Below are 26,706 nucleotides of genomic sequence, written 5' to 3'. Positions count from 1 at the left end.
AAACCTCCTCCATTAGGTAGCATCAATGAAACTGTGCTACATATAACACGTCTACCTGGATTAATTTTCTATCCAGCAATAAATAGCATCGCTTGTGCAATCTTATCTCCCAGTCTCTCCTAATCCAACCTACAGTTCTTCCCACCATCTTTGTCATTATTGCATGTGCATGTGTGTGTGTGACAGGAGGGACAAAGGGAGGGATTAATGGAGGAAGGGGAGAAATGTTGACTAATCTTGATGTTCCCTTTAGGGGACAAAAAAATGGATGGTATAATTTATTTTCCCTTCTAGTATATTTCTCACTCAAATGAGGAAATTAAAAAGTTTATTATGTATATATAATTATAAAATGAATATATAATATATATTATTTATTCATTTTATATATATATTATATATACACATACATGTTTTCTTTATAATAAATCCTTGATTGTAGGTTTTTATAAAAAGCTACGTATAACATGGGATCATTTGACACTTCAAAATTCTACTTGGCCAAATTGGCCAGCACTAGAAAGGGTGACATATCCCTGCTTTCCAGCTGGCTAGCCCCTTGTTCAGAGCATCTTTCTACATTATTTACCTGGAATTACCCTAATTCCTTCCAATATCATTTTACTCCTGAATCACTGGGAATTTTTCATTCTCCCAGAACAAGAGGGGCATTCTCCAAATTCCTTCTCCAATGGCTTGAACCCAGACTACTCAGATAATTTGTTCTGAGAAACTCAATATATTAATTCAGATACAAGCTTTAATGCACAAAAATTAAATCTATAATATCTAGTTATTTTGGATGCTTCAAATGAACTTTATTTTGTATCTTGTATATTGGACACTAACTGAGGTTTAGGAGGGGAAGAACTGCTGAACTAGAGAGCCAATGAATTCTATGCTCTCTTGAAACTTAATGGCAAGCTTTCATCCCAGAAACATAAGGGGATTCTTGAGGCCTGCAGTTGCATTCCTGCCGCTCAGGGTAATCAATAAAATCTGGGGCAGGCAAGCCAGACAGGATCATTAGGGATTTGTTCCAGATTGTGAATGTTGGACAAACGGGAAGAATGAAGGTCACGTCAAAAGTATGAAGATGGAGAGAGTTAGCTGGGTCATAGAAAGACAGCATGTTGTTGTCATAATCCAGAAGGACACCCAGACGCTTCAACTGTGGGGGCACATCCACCAGCATTTCCTTGTTGTTATGTCTCACTACGAAGTTACTATTGCATCGAGAGAAGACCCACGAGGAGGCGTTCTTGCCAATCCATTCATTCTTGGGAGCTGATTTGTAGGCAATGCCAATTGCATACCTGTGATACAGTGCAAAGGAGAGAGAAGTAAGTATTTATTATGACCTGAGTTGTGCTCAACCTCATATAGGATATCTAAGAAGCAGAATACTTATTTCTTCCTTAAACAGTTTATATTTCGATCTAGCGCTAGAGCTTTAAAAAAAAAAGTTAGCAATTAGAATGCTGTAATTCTCAACTCCTAGCTCAGTATATTTTCCATGATTTTATTTTTAAAAAGCTGGCAAATTTTCCTAGGATTGGTTTCCATCACATGCCTTTTGGCCTTGACTTTCTGGTATTCTGTTTGTGCTATAGAACTGAATCTCCCAGGAACCTAACAACAGGGGAGAGAAGAGAAAAGAAAAATGGGACCTACTCACCATGTTGAGGAACCCATGACCACCTCCCAGTAGTGGCAGCCACTGTCAATGAATATATTTCCTGCTGCCCCATAGCACCCTGTGCCACTAAACCTCTCTGGGGTATGGCTCTTCTTCAGAGAGCTTTCATCCTTTTCCATCTGCAGTCCATCATTGGAGATTTTCAACTTCTTGTGAGTCATTTTGGGATCCAGTTTAAAGGGTTGGCCTGAAAAAAGTAGAAAAAAGAAAATGCATGGGGAAGTATTTAAGGATTGTATCTTTGTCCTCCAGGACCATCACTACCAGAGGAGCCTCAATATGATGATCATTCTTGAGTCAGTGGTGTTTGGATTACATTAAGGAAGCAGGCCAGGGGCCACTGTTTTCAATAAAATTAAAATAAGCCGCCCCTCTTCATAAAGTATCAAATTAAAAGAGGGCTCTCAGGGTCTCAGGTTCTCAAATAAATTTTGTACTTTGTTTTATTTCAGTGGGTGGTTTGGGATTTGAGCAGATTTCAGAGGAAGGAGTATGTGATGTGAGACAAAGTGAGGGAATAGATGAGATAATTGCTGCTTGGTGGCAGAACAAAAAAAAGACTGAGAACAACTGAACAACAGGACAATTTTTTGCCCTCTCACTACTGTGAGGTAAATAACATATAACTAGGTAACTTTGTTAGAGTGACTGCTGCATCATTGATAATTAGGGAAAATATCTGTTGTGTAGGATCATTCACAACAAGAACTCCTTATAGTCATATGACAAAACCAGTTAGTTACTAGGAGCCAATGGCTGGGGATGGCAAGAGTTGTATTATACAAAACATGTCTGGTACGTACCATTGGTGAATATAACAGCCACTTCCTACTTTTTCTTTCTTACCCACTTTCACTGTAGAGGCCAGGAAAGCTAAATCCTCACACTTCTAGCCTCCCTTGCTGCTGGGGTAGCTAAGAAGATGGAAGCTAAGTCAGATAGGGTTGGGGAAACTTCTGGGAAAGTGCCAGCTTTCTCGATAAAAGGGATAGCCATCATGTGTGCCAACACTTTCCCTTCTTTCTGTTGTGAAAGGAAATATAACATAAAGAGGTTGCAGTGGCCAGGTCATGACCACGTGTCAATAAACCAAAACCAGTGGGAGAAGGAGCCTGGGTCTTTTACGACATCACAGAGCTGCTGCACCAGCCCCGAACCACCTACCTTCAAACTTCTTACTATGTGTGAGATAGAGAAAAGTCCTATTGTCTAAGCTGCTAACAAACACTATTTGTTAAGCTAAATTAGCTGTATTTTTCTGTCACTTTCAGTCAAAAGCATTCCTAACAGGTATGGCTTCTCTGTGGTAGCATTTTACCATATTATCACAAATAGTTCTTTTTTACTCAATTGTCCCTCATGCGTGGAGGTGGAGTGCAGAGAAAAACTCTTCACTAACAGCCTCCCAAGCCACCAGCTATTTTATGTACATCTCCGTGTCCACATATTTCCCAGGGGCACAAACCAACCCCTGGCCCAAAGCACAAACTCCAACAGTAAAGCTCTTGTACGCAGTGCCTCTGTCTCTCGCACTGCCGTGGGTGCCAGTGTCAGGCTCAGTGTACTCGCTGGCAGGGAGGGAAAACTGATCTATCATTTTGGAATCACCACAACGTACTATTTGTTTTAAGTCGAGTAGGTTCACTGTTCCGGCTGCCTGCTTGGTTTATGGCTTTAACAATGAAGATGTAGCGTGTCCCACTCTGAAGTCCATGAACTGTGTAATGGTTCTGTTTAATGTTGGGCACAATCATCCAGCTATCCACGGAATTATACAGGCCTGCAACGTGGGGAAAGACAAGGATGTTAAGGTAATAGAGACAGGATAAGAAGCACACTGAAAATTCATCATAAGCTGCCCCCAAAAGTGAATTTCATTTTGTTTTCTTTTGAGTCCTGGAAGACACAGTGAGATGAACCTCCTCTACTTCTCTTCTCCCACGGAGCTAAGCTTATGCCAGGCTCCTCATTTCTGGTAATTGAATGTAACCACTAGTGAAAGTTAGGTTACTTCAGTTTGCTGCCAAATAACACAGTAAAAACTTCTATACAAAATCACAGAATCATCTCTTTTATGAAGTGTTTAGATATTTACCCCAAAGGTCCGATCCTCTGAGATTTGAGTTTGATCTCTTATGATGGATGGAGCAGTTCTGTGCAAAGCACAGTAACATGGAATCTCAGAGGCAAAAGGACATGTAGACACTGTATTTCCCTCATGTTACAAATAGGAAACTAAGATGAGGGGAAGAAAAGTGACTTGCCCAAGGCCACAGATAGATGGTGATGGTACTGAGAGTAGAATCCTGGTCTCTTCAATCTTAGTCCAGTGTTCTCTCCACTACCTCACAATTCATGGAGTGAACATAATGTTCCTTTGTTTCCACAAGGTAGCAAAGCTTTCAGGGCTTATGATTCAACTCTCTCACCCTATCCTCCAGTTTACTTCCAAAACTAGCTGGGCTCCAAAGTACCACAGGGAAGCCAAGGAGGTGACATAATAAAGTGAAATGTCATCTCCTCACTTGACACTACCCCTTCTTGGTTCTGATTCCAATATTCGTTTGAGGTTGGGTGGTTGAGGAACATGTTACCATCTGGAACCTTCTTCCCTCCCAAGCAGGGAAAGGGATCAGAGATCTAGGTTTCTGCTTTTGAAACTCTTTAGACCATAAACATTGATTTAAACAGAGAAAAACATACATAATTAAAAACATGTATTTGACTTAACTTTTAGTAAAAGAGGGATCGACATTCTAGTCTGTGAATTATCTAGACTTCTCTCTTCTGTTATCTGCTTTTCAGTCAGTTAACTGCTCTTTAACCATAATTCTACCAGAGGGTGGAAAAGAAAAGACAGGAAAAATGAGTGGTGAATTTAGTCACTTCTATGCAGCTGTAGCAAAGGGTTTATTGAGGTTGAAAACTGAAAATAATAATAAGTGTTTTGAAAGAGATATGATCAGGAGGGTTTTAGACCTAATTTGGAGGGGGTGGAGGTAGAAAAAGTCTAAATTAAAACCAGAAAAAAGAAGCACAATGGAGTGCAAATAGATATGCTACAGAAGGAAGAATTGATGGAGATGTTCAGTGATTCTCATGAAAACACAAAAAAGGATAAGGGTCAGAAACAATGTTTGAGGGCTGTCTATGTACCAATACACACAGTATGAATCATAAACTGTACATTAAATTTTAATACAAAGGAGGAAATATATGATCTTCCAGATATACTTCTAACAATATAAAACAAACTTCACAGTGGAGTACTTTGCAGCCATAAAAAAGAATGAGGAAGATCTCTATAAACTGATATGGAGTTATTTCCAAGATATGCTATTAATTTTAAAAAGCAAATTGCAAAAGAGCATATATAGTATGCTACCTTTTTTTGCAAGAAAGAAAGGCAAATAAGAAAACGTACATATATTTTCTTAGATTTACAAAACAGCAATAACGACAGGAAGAAAAATCAGACAATAATGAAGTTGCTACTTACAAGGGATGGGGATGGGGGAAGAGAATTAAAAGAATACAGGAGAGAATGACACTTCTCTGAGTCTACCTTTTGTGTATAGTTTTCCCTTTTGGAAACATATTGTTGTTTTACAAACTCAAAAAATTTAAATGAAGTCAATATGAATGGGAAGAGTAGGGTCTAAAACTGAAGGCAAACAGAAACAAATGAAGCCATGTTAAATATGTGTGTATGTATATTATGTGTATATATGCATATGTACATGCGTGTATGTGTATGTTTCTAGTACACAGGTCTTGGTCTTTAATAACATTCTCCCACTAAAAGGAACCAGGGTTCCTTAGAAAAATGGCTGATTTCAAGGCTAAGGCAGGATACAGTGAAAATGAGCCTAGAACATTTTGTTATGCTGGAAAGGAAGTGCTCAAAAGAATGATGGGAGACTATAAGGACCCTTGAGTCAGCTTAAAAGGCTCCACTGGCTAGATGTGGGCAATCTGAGCAGCAAAATAAGTAAGGGTGGTAAAGAATTATAAACCATTGAAAAAAGAGAATTCATGAGTCCACACTGATAAGTAGAAAAATAAACGAAAAGTGAGATATTTGCTTACAGTAGAATGCAGAATATCAACTTGTCAATGTGGGAGGGAATACTCAGTTGGAAAATTATCATTTTGCCATCATCAGCGTAAAGATTGGATCAGGTGAGAATTATTGATTGATGCTAAAACAAGGGTGGGAGTGGAATGGGTTTGATGAGGAAGCAGGGTATTTTCATCATCTTAAAGTATCACTGCACAGATTGCTTATTAGTTGCAAAAGGAAAAACAGTAACTATGCAGAGAAGAAATTAGGCAACACCCTTGATCAGGTGATCAAAATCAGCATCACCAACGAAGGGCAAGTAGACATTGTGTGTCTCCAGACGTGATGTTCTAAAGAGAACACATCTCTTATGTAGTATGCCAACCAGGAATGCATTATCTGAATATAATCACTAGGAAACATCAGAGAAACCCAAAATAAGGAAAAGCATAATAAGTAAATAAAAGAGCACTTTAAAAAATATCAATGTCATTAAAGACAAAGGCTGAGAAAATGTTCCAGATTAGAGGAGGCTAGAAATATAACAATTAAATCCAATACCTGATCCTAGACTATATAGGACAATATTGGATCTTTTAATGTTATAAAGTATATTACTGGATCAGCTGTCAAGATTGGAATATGAATGGTGGATTAGTTAAAAATACTGCATCAATGTCAAATCTCTTAAAGTTGATAACTGTACTGTGGATACATAAGACAATTTCCTTATTCTTAGGAAACACACACTGAAGAATTTAGAGGTGAAAGACCATGATGTATGCAATTAACTCTCAAATGGTTCAGGAAAAAAAACAGAAACAGAGAATGTTGGCAAATGATAAAGGAAATGAGGCAAAATATTAACAATGGGTGAATCTGGGTAAAGAGTATATGGGCATTCTTTATGCTAGTCTTGCAAACTTTCTGTAATTTTGAAATCATTTCTAAATTTAAAAAAGGTAAATACATGATCCTCTGGGTATCACTGAGACTTGGTGAGATGGCATTTATGACTGAATTATGGTAATGGAAGTGTACACCTTGTTCAAAAGGGAAAGACCACAATATGGAAGCCTATGAACCTGAGTGTAAATGCACAGCAGAGAGCATTTGCATGAGGATGAAAAGAAGGGAAAATAGAAGTTATATCTTTGTGGCAGTATTTTACAGACTGCTTGGCCAGACAGGTTATAGTCAGCACTTTCATAATGCAAAATGTAAAACTGAAACAGGGGAAAGATATGCAGCAATGGGGAAGACCGTCATCCAAACATCTGTTGGAATTCTCATTTAGCTAACAGCATCATCTGCAACATTATTGGCTTGTGATCATTTCAAACCTTACATAAGGTGAGGAGAACGTTTAAAATGAAGGAGGAAGTCTAAAAGGGGTGGGGGTGTGGAATTACTTCTCCAGACAAAATTCTTATCAACAAGGAAGAAATTTCTGGTTAAAGAAAATGTGGGGCTTGACTATTTTAAGATTCTTCATATAGGTGGTATCATGTAGGATTTGTCCTTCTGTGTCTGGCTTATTTCACTTAGCATAATACCCTCCAGGTTCATCCATCTTATTGCACACAGCAGATTTCCTTCTTTTTAAAGGCTTAATAACATTCCATTTTATGTATATACCACATTTTCTTTATCCATTCATCTGTTGATTGACAACTCTTGGTATGTCAATTATACCTCAATAAAGTGGTTTTTAAAAAAGGATAATGTGGGAAAACCCCAAGGGAAAGTAGCTCTCAGAACCAGGGTTCTGTCTAACTGTGGCAGGTCAAACCCACATGAAGGACTGGTATCTTTATGAATATTTATTCCTAGCAAAATAGATTCAACTTATCTGGGCATTGCCATCCAAAATTTTGCTTCAGGGCCCTGCCCTTGTCCCTGTTCTATTTCACTTTTGGATTAATGATCAGAGGAGGAAGACATAGAAGGGAGGCTGGGAAGGAAAGTAAACATACTCAAAGGCAGAAACTAGATACAAAAGGATTTTGGCAGGGTGGAATGAGGAGTCAGAACTAACCAGATAAAATGTCATAGGAATAAATTCACAGTGATGTAATTCCGTTTAGGCACTCAATCCCATAGGAATAGGATTTGGAATACCGGGGAATTTCAGCTGACCAGATACTCAGTGAAGACCGTAGTCAATGTGGCTGCTGGAAAGGGTATACGGCAGGGGGACATCAGCTAACACAAAAGAGCAATAATTCAGCTAACCTCTTCAGTGGTCAGACCACTTTCGAAGTACTTTTTTAAAACTTTTTTGACAACACATTTTATAAAGCACTTTGACAAACAGGAGTGTGTCCATAAAAAGGATACCAGGATGGTTAAAGGGTCTGAAACCATGTCACATGAGGAGCAATTCAAAGAACTGAAGATGTTTAGCCTGGAAAAGAGAAAATTTAGAAGGGACATGAAAGCTACCTAAAATTATCTGAAGAACTGTCATGTGAAAGATAGATTAGGTTTGTTAGTGAGGCACAAAGGGGCAGGACTAGGACTAATCGGTAGCTATGGTTTAATTCAAGGAGCATTAAGCTTGAAGTCTGACAGACTTGGGTTCAATTCTTGACGCCATCAGTTTGTAGCTTTGTGACCTTGGACAACTCATTTAACTTGAGCCTCAGTTTCTACATCTATAAAATAGAATTAATATCATCTATTTCATAAGGCTAAGTAAGAAGTCATGAGGACCAAATGAGATAAGTATATGGAAGCATTTGTAAATAAAAAAGCCTAATACATATGTAAATTATTTTGTTATTATTATTCACTAGGAGGAAGAATTGGGCCTTTTATAAGGAAGCACTGACAATTATTTATAGCTGCACACCAACTGAATGGGCTATTTTGTTAGAATTCAGCTACCCATCACTGGAAATATTCGAGACGAGATAGGACAATCACCCACAGGGTATCTGGTAGATGAGAAGATTTGACTAGATGACCTCTTAGGTCCCTTCCAATTCTAAGATGCTATGATTCTATTGCTATTAAGAATTATCCTTTAAGCTTTCTTTTCAGAAGCCCACATATCCTTGAAAATAGAGGTGATAGCCTTTTGATCTTTGTCACTTCTTGGACTTGTCAACTCCCAGCAGACCACTGCTGTCCCCACATCAGGAAAGAGAAGCCCAGTTACTGACTTTAAGACTTTCCAGGGCAGGGGACGCAAGTGCAAACAAGTATAGTGAGGAGGCCTTAGCGTTTGTGACCTCATGACCTGAAGAAACACCCAGGAACACAGCTACCAGGGCCAAGTGGCTTAGGTTGGAGCTGTACGAGGCAAGTGTTTTTTAGAGTTTGACCTCAAATGTTCTCTCACCTCCCCACTCTACCATGTGGCCCAGAACTGTCACAAAACAAGAAAAGGACGTCTATCAGGAGGGTTTGGTCAGAAAAACTTCTCTCATGGGGGTCTGTGAAGTCAGACACAGAAGCACAAACACAAGGTAAAAAGAAAATACTAATTTGCAGCTACACAGATGCAAACTTAGGGTGTGAACCAGTTCCAGTCTCGGATCCAGCTTTAATTCTGCTTTCATTTCCACTTCCCCCCAGCACATTGAGGGGAACTTGCAGCTCAAGTTAAGGTCCTATTCTGCCTTGTCTCGCTCCAGTTCATCAGAAAGTGAAACCGTAACATGTGAGCTAAATGACTGCTTTATAAACATCTTTCATTTGGTGGCCCAAAGCTATGTTTTTATATTTGGTGTAACTCTTAGAGGAAAGGGAGAAGAGGTAAAGGGAAGAGTGACAGAGGCAGGAGGCTTGTCACTTATTCACTGATACAAACAGGTTTGGTGAAAGAAGTGGTAGTCTTTGAACAGAATGTATTTTACCATGATAATGAAGTGGAAGGAGAGTCAAGGAGAGGGATGTTCACACACATAGAATCAGAAATGGTGGTGGCTTGGCTACCCAGGGACGAATTCTGAGCTGTGATCTGACTGGGGAGAATGGAGTGATATGGATTAACTGAGGAAAGGCTAAAGATTACATAAACAAATGGGAGTGGCCCCAGTGACTGCCCAGCAAGGAAATACACAACTTGCTTGTCACCCATCAGTAAGGTCTTTGCAATGCCCTAGGAGTGCTTGCACTGTCTACAAAACACTATACTAAACAACCTAACATGTCTTACAAACACTTGCCTCGTGGCGCCCCGGCCAATCTTGAGCAGCTTACTGCTTCCTTACATTTCCTTATCTCTGGCCACAGGCCCCAACTACACCATGACTTACTGATGAAGTTAGCCTGGCCAGTGAATATGGTGTACTGAAGCTCATAGGAGCTGATGCTGAACTCATCATCCGAGATCCAGTGGACTGTAATGGTGTCATGGGAGGCAGTACAGAGTTCCTCTCGGATAGATGGTGGGTTTGGGGCTGTAAGGAAAGGTGGAAAAGAAGGTAAGGAGAGCACACTCTCTGTTCTGGAACTGTACAGTCATTACTGCTGCTGCCCAACCCGACATCTCGTGGAAAGGAGGTTTTCTTAATAAGAAGCTTTAGATTGCACGTACCATACAACCTGCAGCAAAGTGCTGAGACCTCAAGTTCCCCAAAACCACTTTTGCTTCAATGATAAAGATATTTTAGGCAAAGATCTAAGTTATTGAGATGATTGCCCATTGTCTACTCTGCCGGCACAAACACATATGTACTTATTAGAGCAAAGTGGTCACTTGGTTTTCTTATGTGACCTTCAACCTATTTCTTTTAATTTCAAAAAAGTTTTATTATGTATTTTGGCAGTATTAATATGGGTTAATTGTGCAAAGTAAAATGAGTTCCCTCATCTGTAAAATGAGGATGGTAATTACCTCACAGATTCATTGTATGGATCATGATACAAAATTAATATAGATTGTTTGGCATAAAGTAGATGTTCAATAAATGACAGCTATTTTAATATAGCAACAAAGATAACTACAAATACAAAGTTATTGTGTGTGTATATTTTTCTCATGAAATGATCATTCAACAATTCTGAAGGTAGCCAGCATTTTTGACAGTCTAGTTGTATCCCTCATTTTCTACAATTGTCTGCAAGTCAGATATTTCTTATATTTTTCTTCCTAATCTGCTAATTCCTAAATTTCCTTAAAATCATTTGAGTGGTACCTATACCCATGTGAGACATTCTCTAATATTCTTTAATTACCACCCAAGTTCTACCCCTATTGACAAGTGACAATATATTAATGATAGGCTCATAAGGAGAAATCCATTGGCAACTCTAGCTTTTTACCTTTGAGTATGGATGGTACACCCATTCTGCCCCTGGGACTTTTTGACAAATCATCTCTCTTTAGTTCATTACATGAACTAAAACATATTCTATCTAAAAAGACATATGTATTGTTTTAAAGGTTATAAAAGCATCTTCATTATAAATGTTGTCCTTTTCAGATTATTTTAAAGTGAAAGCACCCCCCCCCAAAAAAAAAGAGGATTAAAATAGGAAGGAAAGCACAGCATTTTCACACCTGTTAAATAATCTAACCCCTCCAGCAATTTCTTTTCTCTGGAAAAATCTAAAGCAAAGTTTTCAAAGGCATCATTAAAATTGATGTCTGGAATCAGAACTTGAGAAGATGCAGTTGCCATAGCGACCCTGGAAGAGAGAAAAGTACATCAATATACATCAAAATAGGTTTGCAACCTTTATCTAGTGTTTGATTTCTGGCTTAACAAGGTGAAAATAAATGACTGGTAGGGCTTGATTCACTAAATGAAAAAATATCATATCTTTGCTTTTCCAATGGAAACCATTTAAATTTTAATCATCAGAAACCAATTAAGGGTTATACCATATTTATTCACATATGGTCACCCCTCAAACATACTCCCCCATCCTGTCTTAATTTGGAGAAGTAAATACAGGATTTTTTCCCCTCTGCATCATTTTCCATCTGGCAGGCAGCATAAAAACTAGACCTCTGAAGGCTTGGTAAGGGTGGCTTAGGAGAATTTTTTCTCCCCCTCTATTTTTTATGCTAATCAACAAGTCAGCATGCTGGGGCTTGGTTAAAACCTCCCCCTACATAGTACACTTTGTTTGATCTTTTATAAGGTTTACATTTAACTTTATCATTCTCTAATTATATAATAATATGCTAGCTTTATCTCCCCAACTAATTCTAAGTGTCTCAAGAGCAGGTTTCATATTTTGTAACTCTTATAATCTTCCATGGTCCCTAACACAGTGTTGGACATATAGCAAATAATTGTTGAATGAATCATTGAATGACTAACAACAACAACACAACTGCTAACCTTTATTGAGCATTTAGTATAAGACACCATGCATGTACTTTACATACATTACCTAAGTTACTCCTTACCCTAACCCTGCGTAGTCTATGTTATTTCCATTTTGTAAATGAGACATAGAAAGGTTAAGTAACTTGCTCAAGGTCACACAACCAGTAAGGGTGAGGAAAAAAAAGAAATATTAACTGAACCCATGTTCATTGGATTCTAAACTCTATACCCTTAACCATTTAGACAGTTCTTCTTTTTAAAAATAAAATATATTTTTACATATTACAGCAATTCTTAACCATTGTTCCAAATCAGAATTATCTCTGAGCTTTGATCAAAACATACATGTTTAGGTCCTGTGCCAGACCTGAATCAGAACCAATGAAGATCCTTGAGCATGCAAATAACAGAATGGAAAGAAACATTAATTCGGAAACAATATGCACTTAGGGTGGAGGAAAGAGGCATTGAATGTAGGAAGACCAGAGAGGAAACTTTTATGGTGAACTAGTTGTGGGGATGAGAGTTAAACAAATACATATCCTTATGCACATATACCCTGCTACACATCTACTGACAATAGCTTTTGGCTGTTTCTGAAGATAGAGGTATTTCAGAATAAATTTCAGGCGAGGATAAATAAATGAAAGACTAATACAACGAGAGCCACTGAAGCATTTTAGGCAGAGGAGTGATGTGCTCAAATTTGTTTCAAGAACAATACTCCAGCTGCAGTTGATACACTGGAGGGGGTCAAAACTGGAGGCAGGGAAGGTTTTAAGGTGTCTGGGAATGAGCAGAAAGTAATGTGGTGAAAAGGGTGTAAAGAAATAAAACAGAAAGTTAATTCATAAAACATGAAAACAAACAGCTGACAAATGTATTTAAAAGTCCAATTAAATGAGAAATCAAAGAAATGTAAATTAAAATGAGATCGCATTTAAGATTATAATGACATCGTGGGAGATTTTTATGCCTATATTAAGTAATGCCTACATGTTTTTCTTAGGACTGAAATTGATTCAACTTTTGGAGGCCAAATTTAGCATTAAATATCAAAATAGCTTAAAGTGTAAATATTCTTTGACAGCACAGTTCTATTTCATAAATTTTTTTTCATCTGTGATTTTGTTTTTAATTATTGAGCCTTATTATCACATAATTGACAAAATTTGTGCTAATGGTATATCTTCTCTACTTTAATCCTTCTAATGAATTGGCAAAAGCACCCCTACCAATCACACATATACAGTAGTTCTACAGTTGTATGTGTTTTTGAATAGATGTTTAAAAGGCAATCCTGAATTATAACTTGGTCTGCCTTAGTAAAGAATTCATAAGCAAAGATTGCTACTGTATCGTGTCATGCTGAACTTTAAGAACATCTGATCTTATAGATTATCTATAAAATGTGAGAAGTGTTAAATATTCTGTATTTGGCATTATACATAAACCGCACTAAAATATCTTTCATTAAGTAGAAGGCAACATTTTAGATACAGAGAATTTTAATTAAATTGGCCTAATTAAGACCAAAAAGAGAAAGTATACATGGCCAGCATATCTCAGTCCTTGCCTTAACAGGCTAATGAACTTGAAGCACAGGTAAGTCTTGCTCTGTTCTGTGAGACAGTGAAGGGGGTTCCTCAGTATTTAAATATATGAATATAACCAGTTATATAAATCTAAATATGAACCCAATCTCCTATAGGTCTTGAGATGACATTTACCTCCTCTGTGAAAAGCTGAACATTATTACGCAAGTCCAATCATCTCTTTAGAAGAGGAAAACAGTGATGGCACTTGTTGAACTGGAATTACTAGAATAATTTAAATCATTCTTTCCTCATGTGCTACACAGAAGTTCCTACTTGCAAACTGGATGTTCTGCTCTCTAAGTACTTCACAATTTTTTTTCACTAAGGAAATAACTATGATATATGCAAAGATACAACTACAAGGGCACTCAACACACTGTGTGCAACACATCTAACAATGGCGACTGAGCTAAGTAATGTCTTATACATTAAAAGATGAAACATTGCAAGGCCACTGGAAATCAGGCTATACAAAAATATCCAATGACAGGGGAAAGTTTGTGATACATCATTAAACTTCAAACATAGGGTAAAATGCAGTATACACAGCATGATCTTTTGTTTGTGATATATATTATATTTATTTATTTTTATTTATTTATTTATTTATTATTGTTTTATACACACACACACACACACACACACACACACACACACACATATATGGTATTCCCAAATGTTAACAGTGGCTGGAAAGTTAAGGATGAGATAAAAATGACATTGAGGTATGTGTGTGTGTGTGTGTCTGTGTGTGTGTGTGTCTGTGTGTGTGTGTGTCTGTGTGTGTCTGTCTTTCTATGTTTAAGCAAAACACATTAGCTATCTCTCAAGGCTTTGATCTCTGTTAGGGATAATACAATAATTGTCATTGTCATTTGTAAGGAGGGGAGGAATAACTCTCCCAGGTAAAATTTCATTTTAACTGAAGTCTTGGTTCTTAATACAATACAATGAATAATGGTGGGGAAGAATTTCAGATCCTATGAGAGGTCAGTGAGAAAGATATTTAGGTTGGGTAAGAGATTCTCAAGCCATACCACATAGTTAGCCATCTATTCCACCTACTCCATAGGCTATTCCTAAGCCCACGAAAAGAAGATTTAGATATAGAGTTGGGAATCATCAACAGCTAGATGATAACTGAAGCCCTAGGAGCTATAAGTTTGCAACAGGGAGAATATGTAGTAAGAAAAGACAATAGCTTAAGACAGGATCACAAAGAACAATAGCATTATAGAAATAGGTCAAGGAAGAGTTGCTCACAAAGGCAAATGAAACCAGACAGGTAGGAAGAAAACCAGGAGTGTTCTCAAGCTAAGGGCAGAGAATTTTCAAGTAAAAATGGTCAATAGGGACAAATGTTACTAAGAGACCAAGTAAAATGAAACAATAAGATAAAACAAAGGTGTTCATTTGGTGATCCAGGAAAGAACACTTTCAATAGTATGGTAGCGGCAGAAGACATTTCAGAGAGTTGAAGAGTGAGTGGGCATGATTACATACAGTAGTTTAAATATATGTTTTATCTCTGCTCTCATGAAATCCCACTGAAATGACAAAGAAAAAAAATCAGAAATCCATAAAGACAAAGAGAACGGAAAAGAGATGTGCGCAAGTAAGAGATTGTCAACAAATGTTTGGAAACTAGAAAGGGATGGATGAGTGGTAACCAACAACAGAGCAGAGAAAGCTGGATCAGGAAGCCAAAAACATCAAGCTGATTTAGAACGACAGTTAGTTGAATGTTTGCATGAGGAAGAGCTAGACTGCCAGATTCACTCAACCAGAGACTACCCCTCTCTCATCCTGATGCCATACTAAAAGCAGTCTTAAAATCCTTTTCTTGCTTGGCTTCCAAAATAGTTGCAGTCAGACTTATACCCTGAGTCCCCCTCTAGAAGCAGGAGATTGGTGGATTCCTTCCAGGGGTAACTGACCCAAGAGGAAACACCTATGGAACTGACACTTAGGGTACACTCAATAAAAATCTGTATTTTGCTTTATAATCCTATAGCAAATTTCACCAAGAAACAAACTGTTCCCACCCCCTCAGATCTTCCAGTCACCTTTTGGTGCTTAAAATCAAACAGGCAGCAAAAATCTTCCCAAACATCTAGGGAAAGAAAGAAACTAAAACAAACTAACAGAGAAAAGGAACTTGGAGGAAACCAAGACAATGTAAGACAACTTTTTCAATGATCGTCAATATCATCAGGACGATAAACAAATAGTTTGTATACAGAAAGCAAGGACAGAATGCTAAAAAGAAGCGAAGATCAAGAAAGAGCTCTTATAAATAAATACATGAATGCTTAATTTAAAATTTTAATAGAAGGATTGGATGAAAAATTAAGGAAACATCTTAGAACAAGAAGACAAAGTCATGGAAAATAGGAGATAAAAGATTTTTTTAAGTTAGAAGGAAAAATTAGGATGCCCAAATGTTGACTAATTAGAGTCCCAGAAAGAGAGGAGAGAAGAGAGGAGGAAATCATTAGCAAATAACAAAAGACAATTTCCCAGAACTGAAAGTCAGTAGTCTTCAGATTGGAAAGACTCATTTAGTGATAAAAGACCCACACCAAGGCATATCTTGGTGAAATTTCAGAAAAAGTGAATTAAAGATAAGAATTTCAAAGCTTCAGATTTTAAAATATAGGTCACATTCAAAAGATCAGGAATCAAAATAGCAGTGGACTTCTCAATACAACACTAGAACTTAGGCGACAATAGAGCTGTGCTTTCAAAATTACAGGGAAAATTTATTTCCAACCTATCAAATTAGAAAATAGATTTTAAATATTATTTAAACAAAAAATTATCAAAAATTTATTTCCCTTGTGCTTTTTCTTAGGAAGCTATGGGAACATTTTTTTTTTCAACAAAATTAAGGGAAAAAATGGTACATGAAGGGGAAATCATGTGGTACCCAATGGAATCCTTAATTAAGAACACAGAGCTGAGAATCTAAGAAGACTAAGTTAGTTGGAATTCGGAGGGCAGAGTACTAGAAAGGAGGAGAAAGCTGCACAGAAAATTCTGGAGACTTTCAGAAGGTTCTCTAATATTCAACAAAATACTGATCAACACACACATGTGAAGAAACTGCCCAATTCCAGAGAAAGAGTCACCCAAAAAGATTAGAGGGAAAAACCCCTAATGCTCCCACAGGGCCAGGAATAATGTCTGTTCCCACCAGCCAGACCAGAAAGTCTCATGATTCATGGGGCACCCAGTAGAGTACTCAGAAGGGTCTTGCCTCAGTAGTGGGGAAGAATTTCCCCTGGACTAAACATTGCTCTGATACCACCTAACAAATCTAAAAAGCAAGACCTGAAAGGAACAAGCTATTTTTAAGTAATTTAACTGTGTCCTGGAACAAAGTTTAGGGATATTTATAGAAACACAAAAATATACAACACCCAATAAGATAAAATTCACAATGTTCGGCATCCAATAAAAGATAACCAATAAAAGACGTGCAAAAAAAAAAAAAAAAGAAAAGAAAAGAAAAGAAAAAAGAAATAACCAGACATGCAAAGAAGCAAGAAAATAAAACCCATTATGAGGAGAAAAAGGCAACTGGTTGAAACTGATACAGAACTGACAAAGATTAGAATTAGACATTAAAGCAATTATTATGACTGTATTCCATATGTTCAAAAATTAGAGGAAAGGCTAAATATGTTAAGTAGATATATGAAAGGTATAAAAAGACTCAAATTGAACTTCTAGAGGTGAAAACTATAATATCTGAGATGAAAAATACATTAGACAGGTTAATTAGGCATTACAGAAGAAAAAGGTTAGTAAGCTTGAAGACATTATCATTAGAAACTATCAAAATGAAACATAGCGAAAAAAAGATGAACAGGGTATCAGTGAGCTGAGGACAACTTCAAGCAGCCTAATACACATATAACTGGAATCCCTGTAAGAGCAAAAGGAGGCAGCATAAAAATATTTGAATAAATAATGGATAAAATTTTACCAAATTCACAGAACTCAATTGTTAATATTTAAAATGGAAAAAAAACAATATAAGGATGTCATTTAGAAACATAAAGGTTATGTCAATAGAAACACCTAATAGAACTGAAATTGCTTGGCTTTGTTGTAAAAGTGTAGACTATGGCACTAGACTCCCTAGATTTGAATCCTCCCTCTGCCCCTAAACTAGTTGGTTAGTCTTAGGGGAGTCACATAGCCTCTCTGAGTCTCAGTCTCTCACTTGCAAAATGGGAATAATAATAGTGTCTATCACATAAGGTTTTTCTGAGAGTTAAATGAGTTAATACTTATAAAGGCTTAGAATAATGCCCAGCACAAAGTAAATGTTCAGTATTCTTATTGGAGAGCAGAAACTGGAGATGAGAGGAGATTGCTATTTCTTACAGTTTTACTATTAGCAAAATTTGACTATTTAACTAGGTACATGTATTACCTTAATATAAATAATTTTAAAGGTTTAAGAAGAGTAAATTAGAGGTGGGGAAGTGAAAAGTCTTTCAAGAAGTTTGCCGTGAAGTGAAGGAGAAAGATATGGCAGTAGCTGGAGTGAATGTGAGGTAGAAGAAGGCTGTGGGTATTATTTTTCAGACAGGAGAGACATGAGTGACTTTAAAAGTGGATGTGAGATCAACTAGAATGGGGTCAAAACAGAAGCTATGGAACAAAGAAGGTATGTGGCCAAAGCACAAATGAAGGGCCATCTCTTCCATTTAACCAGAAGGAAGATGGAAGTAACGGATGTGGATGTCTGTATGCCCAGCAGTTTGGTATGAGAAATTGAGGAATTTACCATTTTATATCTACTACTCTCTCTGTAAAATAGGAGGTAAAGTCATTGGCTGAGCATGAGCAGGAAGGTGGCAGGGCTGGAATTTTGAGTTGACTACAGAAAATCTGAAATAGCCTTTATGGAGACAAGGAAAAAAAGAAAGCTGACCAAAGCAATACAGAAAAATTTCAGATCTGTACTAAGGGCCCAGCTGAGATTAGAAGCCATACATTTATGGTGCAGTAGTACCAATATCTTTGGTTATGTGATTTCCTCCAGCAAGTTTCTGTAACTCAAATACAGGCATGGAAAAGGTGGGAAATGTTGGGCTGATTCAGGGTTGGGATGTTATCAGGTTGGTGTGATATAAAGACAGTGGGGAAAAGGAACTGGGGATATTGAAGAGAAAGTAGCTGAACCGAGAAATGACAGATCCTAAACAGGCTAAAGGAAGAAGTAAAGAGAGTAGGTAGCTGGTAGGTAGGTGTCAGGACTTAGAGGTCTCCATGGTTGAAGAATAGATGTATTGGTAGAAAAACTGACAACTGTAAGTATAGACATTGTAGTTAGAAATTGTGATGTTTTATGATTAAAGTGTAATTTTGAGTGATGGTGAGGTTCAGTATGTGGGCCATGGAAGTGGGTGGATGAAGTGGAGCAGAGTGAAGGTTACTGGAGGAGGGGATGGTAAGGAACCAGAAGACAAGATGGCTAGTGTATTAGATGCGTCAACCATGTGGATGTGGCTAACGTTGCACAGAATGATGGTAGAAGCAATAGAAAGGACTACTGTGAACCTGGAGCCAAAAAGTCTTCAGTGAATGAAAGGGAACTATAAAGAAGTCAAAGCTGGCCTAATGAGCCCCTGTAGCTCCTTAAAACCTTGATGACTATACTGAACAATGTTTCACTTTAGATCTTGGATTCTTAGTAAATGATGTATAGACAGGCTTGAAAGGATCCACAAGTCCTCTGAAATTGTATGCAAAATTCTATGTGTATATATCTAACACGCATTTTTCCTCCTCAGGAAGCGGATTCATAATTTTCATCACATTTTCAAAGGGGTGGCTGATTAAGTAAAAGCCTAAGAATTATTGCTGTAAAGGATTTATGTGAGGAATAGTTCAATGAAAACAACAGAAATTGCATGTAGGTTTAGGAAGGGAGTGCAGCTATCTATGTGGTTGAAAGTTTCTCTGCCCCTCCACCAACACCAACAGAAGGCTCCAGGCCTGAGTGGGCAGTGGAGAGCTCTGGCATGGCTAGGGCACATGGTCGGCTGTGCATGAGGACCAGAAGGCCACAGAGACAGAGAGAAGGGTGCCGGACACCCACAGGACAATCTACCACATTGAGGCTTAGTGACTAGCCAGCTAGGAAAAGCATCAAGTGGCAGCTGCCCTGTACATGCCTGAACAGAATTAAGTGATTTTAAGTTGGCCCCTTTTCGTAAGAGTAGGCATGCCCAAAGAACATAAGGATCTCACCTCTCGGCAATATTTTTTGCGGACTGGAGAAACCGTGCCTGGTCATTTTCTTTCAGGATGTGCTCGGCTTGGTTGATGAGGACTGTTGACCGTTCAAGACACTGGCGACAATTTGCAACCTGCTGTGCTAACTTTCTCAGTTTCATAACCTTAGAGGAATTAGCAAAAGAAAAATAAGAACATATCCAGTGTTTAATTAAAAACGATAAAACAACATGAAGGAGATCTGCTGCAGTGACTAAAAATAAGACCTATTAATATGCCATGGTCCCTGTCCTAATCACTCGCCTTCTCACCCAACCCCCCGTGCCTGTTTTGCCAACCCCTTCTTCCACCTACAGCACACGTACTTACCCTGCAACACACTCAGTCATATACTCTGGGTTACCTACCTCTTCTTTTTATTGATAACATTTTTTTTATTATAAAAGCCATGCATGGTCATTATAGAAAATTTAGAAAATAAAAAGTATAAAAAAGAAACCCTACCACCCAGAAACCACCATTGTTGACATCTTATTGTCAGTATACTGTCACATACACGTTTAATAAAAGTCTTCCTTTTCTTTGTATCTATATTTCTATGTATATATTTCTCTAAGCATCTTTGTGCATACCTGTGTGTTCATAGATCTGTATTCTTGGAAACTTCAATTCCTGTGTTAGTTGGAACCACCCAGCATGGCACAAAGTAATGGTTATCACTCCAGGCTCTCATAATTTCTCAGACTGTACACATAGCATGAGCTCATAGTCACTACACTGACCAGCAGACCACCAAGCATAAAACCACATAGATGCATGAAGGCTCACACCTGACCTTCTTGACCATGATTCTGCAGTTCCCATGCTCAAAGCCTGGAAATCTCCTCTCCTTCATCTTTTATATCTAATCAGTTGATGAGTCCCATCATTTCCTTGCGAGTGATGGCTATTATGTCCTTCCCTTCCATTTGTGCTGCCACATCCCTGGTTTAGGCTTTCATCAACTTATACAAAGATTCATTCCATAAGCCTCATAACTTGCTTCCCTGACTTCAGTATCATCCCATTTGGATCTACCCTGCACATATCTGCCATATCTATCAGTCTTCTCCCATCCTAAGAAACCAGAATGGTTTCCTAATGCCTTTTGGATTAAGCCCAAAGCCCTTATAATGGCATTCCTGGTCCTTTCATAATTCTGGCCCACACTTCTACCATTATTTTTTTCTTTTTATATTGACTTATAACATTAATACAGTAAAGCACCCAAATCTGAAGTGTACAACTCAATGAGTTTTTGCATATACATACCCCCACAAAACTACCAACCAGGTGAAGATACAGAACATTTCCAACACCCCAAAACTGCCATCATTTTCATTTGAGTCATAGTACTAGGCCAAGCATTGCTTCTTCTTTGCCTCCCTCCCTAAAACCTCATTTCTTCTTGATTTCATGATCCACATTCAAACTGGAATCATTGGGATGAAACTTTGACATTTGTAAAGTCAGCTCTGTCTTGGCCTCACTGAAGTGCTGTGCTTTACCTTTGTCTCTTTGATTTTGACAGCAATCATTTGCTTCCTCTGCTGGATGATCTCTATCAATTCATCACATTCTTCCATAAGTTTTGCCTCATGCATAGCAGTATTCACCTGCCAAGAAAGTCCAGAGTATTACACAGTGATTTCTGCCTTTGTCCGCTGCTGGCTCTCAAAGGTTTGGACTGACAGCTAAGCATGCATAACTTCTTCCATACCTCCCACATAAGATCCACTCCTAGAAGAAGGGTAGAGATGATGATATTAATGATGCAAGGGCATTGAAGCACCACAGATAGGAAGCTCTCCGGCCTCTGGTAGATCATGATGGTTAATGGAAGGCTGGGCAGAAGGACAGATGAGATGGGGGCATGTTATTCCCACTGTGCGATTCCCTTTACTCCAGCACCCTGTCCTCTTGCTATTCTTTCGGAGAAAGGGTAAGGAGATTTAAGGATATCAGGGACAGGGGATTCCTCTCCACAGGCACAAGGATATTAAGGTGACATTACAATAATGTATTTCTATTATCCTAACAAAAATGTTTTCAGTTTTCCTTGTTCCCTTCTAATTTTAAAATATATGAATGACAGCTATTATCTTCACATTAAATATATAATTGTGTAAATATATTGTCACATAGTTGTCATCATGTCTTAGTAGATATTTCTTACCTTGGGCTATCCAGTATCTGAATGCCTTTTCTATTTGGGGATACTGGCTACCTGAAAATATCTTTACTGCAAAGTCAGGGTCAGGGTGGGGGTTGTGAAAAAAGGCCACCATTCTTCGTTGTCTTTCCATGTGCTGATTTGTCCTTCTACCTATCTTTACCACTGTTGACACTAGACGATGCGATGCCCCTAGACAGGCTAAAATGAGAGCAGAGGATATTTGGGCTGCCTAAGTGTAAAGGGAAAGGAAGGGGAAATTAACTTACATCTTCTAAGCACTTACTGTGCCAAGTACTTTATAGATGAATGATTTCATGTAATTATCATAACCACTTTATAATATAGGAGTTACTTTTATTTCCATTTCACAGATGGGGAAATGGAGGCTAAGAGAATTTCAGTGACTTGCTCAAGATTGCCTAGCTGGGAAGTGGTTAAAAACCACAATTCAAACCAAGATGTGTCAAGTGAAACCCCTGGTTTGGCTGGGTGGGCGGACAAGGTTCAGTTCCGTTTCAGTAGCACACAGTAGTATGATCATTCCAAGAATCTATTCAAGGGCCACTTAAGCAGAGATCTAAAAAGCTGAGGAACAGACAATGAGTTACTTGAGAGCATCAAATCTCAAGCAGTCAGATGTGCTTCACTAGCGAGGTAGGGCTGCACTTCCAACTGCTAGCCTTTTTCAGAGGGCTCCTTTACATACTCCAAGCCCAGCAAAATACCTCTTTCTGGACCCTGCTGCCTCCTCTCTAATCCTCTAAGGTCCCTGCTGGCCAATTTTCTGTTTCTTACTTAACTGAAATAAAATATGCTTGATGAATTTCAACTTTATTTTGTTTCATTTCCACCTTCCAGGGCATGGGAAATGCAATGAGAGCTTCCATTTATCTGAATGAACAGTCCCACCCTGGTCATTCTAATTTTTTTCTCAGACCCCTCACCCTCTACCTAAATTGGATCTACCTTTCCAAGGCAGATAATATCATCCTCTCAGGGATCTCCTACTCATGTGAGAATAAGAGATTCACTTAATGCTCCCTGGATTCGTGTTTAGAGTATCTGCAGACTTGGACAGTTCCCATTTATAGTTTCTTTCTGAGGCTGCTGATGGTAGTACACAATGGTGTAGTGCCTTATTTCTTATAATTTAGCCCTTGGACTAACTTTGACATAACACTGACTATATTCCAGGCACTGCCCTAATCCATGTATAGACTAGCTCTCTCAACCATCAAAACAACCTTACCATTAGCCTCATTTTACAGATGAGGAAACCCGAGCACAGAGAGACTAAGTGACTTGCTTAAGGTCACACCCCTAGTAAGTGGCAGAGATGGGATTTAGATCCAGGGATTCCAATTCTAGAGTCCACACCTTTAACCATACATTCTACTGCCCACCCTGTCTAGTGTAATAAAATCCTGTCTTCAGTTTCTGACAATCATTACCTCTTTGGCACCATCCATCCTTATTTTGTCATCTCGTTCTCTTTAGTCATTTCAGACTACCTGCTGTTCCCCTAGAAGGCCATGGCATGCCTTTGCTTGAGACTCTCCTTTCACTTGTAAAGTCATTTCACTATTTGTTTACTGAACAAAGTTCTGTTTGTCTCTTCAAGCCCTGCTCAAAGATTGTCACTTCTGAAACTTTTTCTCATTTGCTTGAATATAATAGGTTCCCTATTTATATTCCCATAGCACATTTATATAATTCAATTATATCATTTACTACCTTATAGGAATGTATTAGTTTATCTTCCCCGTTCAAACATGAGTTGTGGAGGCGAGGGGCTGAATCTTATTTGACTATGTCTCTGGCATGGAGACTGGCATATGGTAGGTGTTCAGTAAATATTTGTTGCATGAAATTTAATGGAGGGGGCAGTATCTCACTGCTTGCTAGACGTGTCCACTTGGTTACTCGTTACCCTAAATTCAGTATATTTAAAAACAAACCCATCATCTTCCCTCAAAATCTGGCTTCCACCTCTGATTTCCTCTGTTTTGTTCATGATACTATCATTATTGCAGTTGCTCAGGTTCAATTACCGACTTCTCCCTCACAGATTCCCAGCCGTCTCAAAGTCCTGACTTCCTTTTTGTTTCAATCTCACTAAAGTTCTTCTGGTCACACAGTGAGGCTTGGAGTCAAGGAACCCATAAGTTGAAGCACTTATCACCCTTTCCAACTGTTACTGTAAAAGCCTCATTAATTCATCCCCTGCGTCCAGAATCTTTCCTTTGCTGCCTACCCTCATAATCCATCCCACCCCCTGAAACCAAGAAAAATCAACACCATCTTCAACATCAACCATGTATTAAGTATGTCTTGTGTGCAATGCATTATGCTCAGGCCCTGCCCTCAATAAATTTGCAGTCTGGGTGGGGAAAAGCCACATACATATAAAGCAAAGTCAAGGTAGCATAAATGAAATACTAACGAGTGATGTAGACTACTATCTACGGAAATTAGAGCGAAAGATCACTCTCAGTGGGGAAGTGGAGAAAAGATGCCTGAATAAAGTGGGACTTGAACTGAGCCTGAAAGATGGGTAGGATTCAGATTTAAAAGGTGAGAAGGAAGGAAATTTTAAGCCAAGCTAACGAGATTGAACCTTATTCTTTAGACAATATGGTATTTTTGAAAATTTTTGGGTAGGAGAAAGAGGGTAAGACGGTGGAAGAATGACCATAATTAACTTTTTTAAGAAGATGAAGTGGGACTAATCTGATTGGGGGTAATGGTATGCGTGGGGACAACTTAGAAGGCTACTGTGATATGAAAAAATCCTAGGCAAGGGGGGTAACAGGAATTGAAAGGAAAGATCAAATATTAGGAGCATTCCCTTGCTTGAAAATCTTCAGTTAGACAGCGAGCTCCTTGAGGAATGGTTTTAATGCCACTTTATTTCTCCTGATGTATCAGGCACAAGACCTTACACACAATAAACACTTAAGAAACATTTGCCGATTGATGTAGCAAAGTGAAAAATCAAGATAGAAATGGCAAACATTAGAAAATATACTGCAGTAAAATGCATTTTGTAGAGAAAATGTAGATTGAAGTGAGGGAGCTTGGGTGGGGTCTGGAGAATTGCATCAGGCACAACAAAACAGCAAGATCCAACCAGTAGAGCAAAAAGTTGGCTGAAGAGGCAAAATCCCAAACTAAAGGTAAAGCAGTGACATTAAAATCTTTCCATGTCAAGAAGCAGCCCAAAAGAGCAGGGTCCTTAAGTGTTTTCTGAACAGGAAATACTCCAGGGGAAAAATCTGTCTTCATGATGTGAAGAAAACATCTCAAATTGCTTGCAAGGTACTTGAAAGCCCTGGTATTTTCCTTGTCTGCAGTTGTCTTTGAAAATACAGTGAGGTATTTTACTTGCTTATTAACCCTCACTGGGGTTATCTTGATAAGCATTCTTGGTGGGTTGGTTGGTTAGTTGGTCAGTGGTTTGTGGAAGACTCCAGCTTTTTGTTGAAATTTGTTCTATGGTTTAGGTTAGTGGGTTTGACGAAATGGCTTTATGTCTGGGGGAAAAAAAAAAACCTATCCTCCCTGAAAATACCATTAGGGTAATCTTGGCAACCTACTTGTGTAAAAAAGGGGCAGTTTCTGATGTTTAAGACTGAGTCTCGGCGCCAGCCTTCCAACGTCTGAGCACTAGGGAACACGGGCTTTCCTGTTAAGTCTCCGGTCTTTTTCTCTGCTCTGTGTTCTCTCTCTTCTTTCTTCCCAAAGGCAACAAGACTTTGACTCACACATTTCTTTCCAACTGCCCACACTACTGTATTCCCTGTAGTTCTTGCCTACCTCCCAGCCCAAAGATTAAACCCAGACTCACCTAGTTTTCCCCAATTTCTACCCTTCCTTGACACAAGCACACATGTCCCCTGTTTGAAGGATTTTACTGCTGGTCACTACAAGGAAATAAATATGTGGGGGTTCACAGAAGCCACAGGTGGCTGAGGTTTCAGAGACTGAAAAAGTTATTTGGGTAATTATTTCTATTCCATAGTGAACTGTAAATGGACTAGACCTTTTGACCCTTCCCTTTTTTTCGAGAGCTTGATAGTTTCTTGGGAGCTTTCCCACCACTCATTCTGTCTTTTATTCATGGGTTTAAAAGTCATCAGCCTTCCCTCCAAGCCACCCCCCAGGAGAAACTTCTCCACTCATACCAGCCCCCATTAGCTCAGTCACGTCCTTCAGTCCTACAGAGCACTGCACAGGGGGTTCAGAAGGAACTGAGATTTCGTGTTCAGGTGGAACAGTATGTATGAAGTGGTGGGTGAGCCCTCAACCCAGACTCAAGTGCAATTTATTTACAGGGTAATAGAACTCGTTGTTGGCATCTCCACCTCAGTGGCCTCTACTCTAAAAAGTCAATGCCAGCCTAGTTTGTTCCCTAAAAGCTTCTACCCCCAGAAGATCTTCCCCTTCCACCTAGAAGATTTTAAAATGCCAGCATGAAAAATCATTTGGGGAAGTTTTTATTTCAGCAAACATTTATGCACCATGTACAAGGCATTATGTGGTTCCTGAGTGGGACCAAGATGATGAAAAAGAATCAGCTTCTGCCT

The 26,706-nt window shown here is 38.5% G+C and overlaps 1 protein-coding gene across 4 annotated transcripts in view; it reads right to left on the bottom strand.

Annotated features, from left to right (window-relative positions):
* Positions 1 to 791: 791 nt before the first annotated feature.
* The window catches only part of MID2 (midline 2), an 81,239-nt gene continuing 55,324 nt past the window's right edge, over positions 792 to 26,706 (bottom strand). For 3 of the 4 annotated variants that reach the window (XM_031445898.2, XM_031445897.2, XM_064482914.1), the window contains 7 exons: positions 21,453 to 21,560; positions 19,921 to 20,069; positions 11,275 to 11,402; positions 9,938 to 10,171; positions 3,318 to 3,479; positions 1,679 to 1,886; positions 792 to 1,316 (listed from right to left, as the gene is read on the bottom strand). In XM_031445898.2, coding sequence (XP_031301758.1) covers positions 914 to 1,316; positions 1,679 to 1,886; positions 3,318 to 3,479; positions 9,938 to 10,171; positions 11,275 to 11,402; positions 19,921 to 20,069; positions 21,453 to 21,560 — 1,392 coding nt within the window. In that variant the 3' untranslated portion in view covers positions 792 to 913. The remainder of the gene's footprint in view (positions 1,317 to 1,678; positions 1,887 to 3,317; positions 3,480 to 9,937; positions 10,172 to 11,274; positions 11,403 to 19,920; positions 20,070 to 21,452; positions 21,561 to 26,706) is intronic. The other variant, XM_010987560.3, reaches the window with a different exon arrangement.

This window comes from Camelus dromedarius, chromosome X (assembly GCF_036321535.1).
Source record: "Camelus dromedarius isolate mCamDro1 chromosome X, mCamDro1.pat, whole genome shotgun sequence".
NCBI lineage: Eukaryota > Metazoa > Chordata > Mammalia > Artiodactyla > Camelidae > Camelus > Camelus dromedarius.
The sequence above is the reverse complement of the archived record's forward strand: the minus strand, read 5'-3'. Positions and strand labels throughout refer to the sequence as shown.